This window comes from Bubalus kerabau, chromosome 1 (genome assembly GCF_029407905.1).
Source record: "Bubalus kerabau isolate K-KA32 ecotype Philippines breed swamp buffalo chromosome 1, PCC_UOA_SB_1v2, whole genome shotgun sequence".
NCBI classification, from domain to species: Eukaryota; Metazoa; Chordata; class Mammalia; order Artiodactyla; family Bovidae; genus Bubalus; species Bubalus kerabau.
Window position 1 is genome coordinate 210002884 of NC_073624.1, and position 4755 is coordinate 210007638.

The 4755-nt window shown below is 37.9% G+C and overlaps 1 protein-coding gene across 1 annotated transcript; it reads left to right on the forward strand.

The window, feature by feature from the left end:
* The first annotated feature begins 3575 nt into the window (after window positions 1-3575).
* On the forward strand, window positions 3576-4508 carry LOC129626764 (olfactory receptor 14A16-like). Its single transcript, XM_055546243.1, has one exon. The coding sequence runs from the start codon at window positions 3576-3578 to the stop codon at window positions 4506-4508; it is 933 nt and encodes a 310-aa protein (XP_055402218.1).
* Window positions 4509-4755: the final 247 nt, after the last annotated feature.

The window sequence follows — 4755 nt, forward strand, 5'->3', positions numbered from 1 at the left end:
TCATTTTTCTTGTTTTTAATGTGTGTATAGTAATCTGTTTTGAAGTTCAGAAGAGGTAACGTGAGTGAAGTAGACAGACTGAGAGTATTATGAACATTAGCTGTTACTATTATGCTCTGGAAGTCCATAAAAAGAGATAGAAAGGAGAAGATCTCAATAAACCAATCCTCTCTTAGTCACTGTATCCCATCTTCTGGAGGAATAGGGAAGCATTGGGATATGAGGTTGGTTTTAATAAATAGGGGCACCATGCAGAAGAAGAGGGTTAAAGTAATCACCTCTGCAAAAATGTTTAATGATGACAACCTGGGATAAAAGCAAGTCTGAGTGTTATCACAGCATATAGTATTCAAATACGTAAAGCTTAGGAGTGAGGCCCTTGTGTCCAAATCCTGCTTCTACATTGTGTCATGTGAGATTGGTTTCTTAAGGTCACCACAGGTCTGTCTAATGGGTATATAAGATGGGTTGCTTGAGCATGGATATGCGCTCAGCTGTGCTTAGTCGCTCAGTTGCTCAATCGCCCAACTCTCTGCGACCCCATGACTGTAGCCTGCCAATTTCCTCTGTCCATGTGATTTTACAAGCAAGAATACAGGAGTGGTTTGCCATGCCCTCCTCCAGGAGATGTTCCTGATCCAGGGATTTAACTAGGGTCTCCTGCATTGCAGGATTCTTTACCAGCTGTGCTACCAGGGAAGCCCGAACATTGATATAAGTCATATTAAATAACATGGAACCATCTTAGAATGTAACTGGTGCAGGCAAGTGCTCAAGAACTCACATTCTCAACAGTACTTTTCACAAACTGTTAATTATTCTTTTTTTTTAAAAATATATATTATTTTTGTCTGTGCTGAGTCTTCATTGCTGAATGCAGGCTTTCTCTAGTTGTGGTGTGCAGGAGCTATGCTTTGTTGCAGACTATGGGCTCTAGGGGCTTCCCAGTGGTGCTAGTGGTAAAGAACCCAGCTGCCAAGGCAAGAGATGTAAGAGATGTGGGTTCTATCCCTGGGTTGGGAAGATACCCTGGAGGAGAGCATGGCAACCCACTCCAGTATTAATACTAGAGAATCCTCTGGACAGAGGAACCTGGTGGGCTACATTCCTTAGGGTTGCAACGAGTTGGACATAACTGAAGTGACTTGGCACATACGAGTGGGCTCTAGGCACACAGGCTTCAGTAATTGCAGAGCATGGACTCAATAGCTGTGGCACATGGGCTTGGTTGCTCCTCGGCATGGGATCTTCCTGGACAAGAGATAGAACCCATGTTCCCTGGATTCTTAACCACTGGACCACCAGGGAAGTCCTGTTAATCATTCTCCCCTTAAACTAGCTGCCAAAATGCATGCCTTCTTAGGCCCACTTATTCTGAAGAAAATGAAATACCAACCTGTTATATAGGGTGGGGGAGGGTAATGCTGAATACATTCTCCTTCACAGGTATGTGGATTTGACTTCTGAGCTGTAAAACAAAAAGGTGAGCAATTAAGATTAAAATTATTTATGGGCCTAGAGATATTTTAAGAACCTTATCAAAATATAAGAAATTTTTATTGCATTCCAACAAAAATTTGTTTTAACTGACTGCCTGAATAATTAAAATAAAAAAATTTCCTAATATTCTGACTTGGTCAGTGATGAGTGTTTGAGGATTATTTCCACATGTTCTGCTTTGAGTCTTCCTGTTGGGGTAGATCTAAGGAAAGGAAGAGAGGCCAGTGCCAGTTCCATTCTGACCCCAGACATTGAAGTCAGGGTGAATCAGGCCATTGGAAGTCTGATGGTCTTTCAAGGGACAAAAGGTGGCTTTTTTCACCTCTACAAAACCTTCCAATAATGCAATAACAATGCAAGGACTTTCTTTATACCAGTGAAAAAATTTTTCTTTTCTTTTTTTTAATATAAATTTATTTATTTTAATTGGAAGTTAATTACTTTACAATATTGTATTGGTTTTGCCATACATCAACATGAATCCGCCACGGGTATACACATGTTCCCCATCCATTTTATGCTGGAACATTAAACAAGTTGTTCATCCTCTTGGATATAAGGAGGCTTTCTTGCAGACTTTTTCTTCTTTGTCTTTAAGAAGTAGGAATGTTTGCTATAGCATTGCAATTCAGAACAGAAAGAATGTTTCTCATTTAAACACCAAGGAGGGCATTTAATACTCTCCATCATGTAGATGATGGGGTAACCTGTGGAAAAAAAAGAATGAAAAAAATAAAAAGGAAAAGGAAAGCTGGCCAAGAAGGTGTGAATTAGGAGGAGAGTTTATTGCCTCAGATAGTTAAGTAGGAGATGTAGCTATAAATGCATGATTCACTGGAATGATTTTGGAAAGACAACAGCAACAATGTTGGAGATCTGATGAAAAGGTAAAAACTTCTAACATGTTTGAAATTAACGTTATGCTGAAAATGTAAAATTGTTCTATTCTACCTGTGAGTAGTATTTAGTTAAATAAAATATAACACAAGAAAAACCTTGAGACTGTCTAACAGTTTTCTGTTGTCTGTGTTCCTAATAAGTTGCCTAAATATTTCTATATAAGACCTCTTAAGCCTTTTCATAAGGTTTGACTCTGAGTATCAGCAGCTGTCATTCATGCCAAGTGTAAAGTATAATTTTGGAAAAAAGGATAAAACAATTACTCTTATACACATATGAAACAAACACAGGTCAAAATTTTTTATCCAACTCATTAAATACAAGGGAATCTGCAAGATATTATAAGTGGTTCAAACGAGAAATCAAAGTACTATACACATAAGGCAGAAAAAGAATGCTGAAGTGAATTTGCAAGTAGATGTAAAATGGGTCTAACTATAAAGCAAAATCAGTAACATCTAATTCTTATTTCTATGAACAAGAATAATTTGCTGTATTGACTATTCCTGCAACTTCATTAATTGAAAATACTTCAAAGACAATAAAATGCAATGATGATCTAATGCACACACACATGCACAGAGTTTTCTCATTTCAAAGTTTTTCACAGTTTTTCTGACTCTGGCATAAGGAAGAAAGATTTAATGAGTAGAGAAAATGCTTGTTGAAGGTTTTCTTGTTGAGGAGCTATGCTAGTTGTTTTTATATACATTGTCCAATTGTATTAGAATAATAATCAGACAAGAAAGCTTACTCTGGAATTTGAGTTAACTGATGCTTAGATAATTAATTCATTAAAAAGTAAATGAGTGACTAAATTTAAATTTGTGTTTAAGACTGATCGATCAAAATCCACTGCCTCTGTCACTACATATTGTAAAATAAAGTATGTAAAATTTCACTTGAGTGAGATACAGAGAATAGGCCTTAATCCACATAAAATTATGAAGTAGATGGTTTGAACTGGACTGGCACTCCATGTGATCACTGTGGTAAAATAAGCTCATTGCAACCTGCTATTAGTCTCATGAAGTCTCAAATATTCTCACAGACATGAACGTGAGTGGGAGAAAGGGAAGTTAAAATAGAACAGCAAACCCTCTCAAGCTGAGTCTCAAGTTGTTTACTTTTGTTCTTTTTCTTTCAGAGTAAGTCAGTGATTAAATGTCAAAGAAATGGATAACTTTACCTCTAGGAGCACATTTTTTCTAATGGGATTCAGTGATATTCGGGAGATTCAGATCTTTCATGCTGTGCTCTTTTTGCTAATTTACCTGGCAGCCCTGCTTGGGAATCTTCTTATCATCACGCTCACCACCAAGGATCATTGCCTCCACACGCCAATGTACTTCTTCCTGAAGAACTTATCCTTTCTGGATGTTGGCCTCATTTCCATCCCTGTCCCCAAATCTATCATGAACTCTCTGACCAATGACAACACTATTTCATTCCTTGGATGTGTTTCACAGGTGTTTTTCTTTTTCCTCTTAGCCACTACAGAAGTAGCGCTACTCACAGTCATGTCCTATGACCGCTATATTGCCATCTGCCACCCACTCAGGTATAACATTATCATGAGCCGTGGAGCCTGTGTGCAGATGGCTGCCTCTTCATGGCTCAGTGGAAGTCTCAATGCAATTCTGCACACAGCTTTTACCTTTTCCACACCCATGTGTGGATCTCCTGAAGTTCATCAGTTCTTCTGTGATGTCCCACAACTGCTCTCTCTGGCTTGTTCGTTTAACACTGGGGAACTAGTAGTCATTGGGCTCAGCCTAGTGCTAGATTTTGGCTGTTTTGTCTTTATTGATATATCTTACATTCACATCTTCTCCACTGTGCTAAGGATACCCTCCAGAGAAGGCAGATCCAAAGCTTTCTCCACATGCTTGCCACACCTCATTGTTGTGACTTTGTTTCTCTCTTCTGGGTATTTTGCCTACTTACACCCATTACCTAAATCTCCATCACTTTTGGATTTGTTAATTTCAGTATTCTATACTGTGGTGCCACCCACCATGAACCCCCTTATCTACAGCCTGAGAAATAAGGATATGAAGATGGCACTAAGGAAACTGAAAATAACTGGATATTTTCAATCAAATTAGAAGAATTAATTTCACATTGATCGTGATCTTTTAACTCACTGACATAATTATCTGAGACATTGATGGCACATTCTGACAGTAATATTAAATGTGTAGAGTAAGATTATCATGAAAAATTTGGTTTTACTTATTGAAGTGGTACTAATAAGCATGATGCCTGTCCAGATCAAATGGATGACAAAACCAATAAATTGTAAATATATGTGTTGCCCTTATGTTTGTCATCCTAATGGAAACACCATTTTAT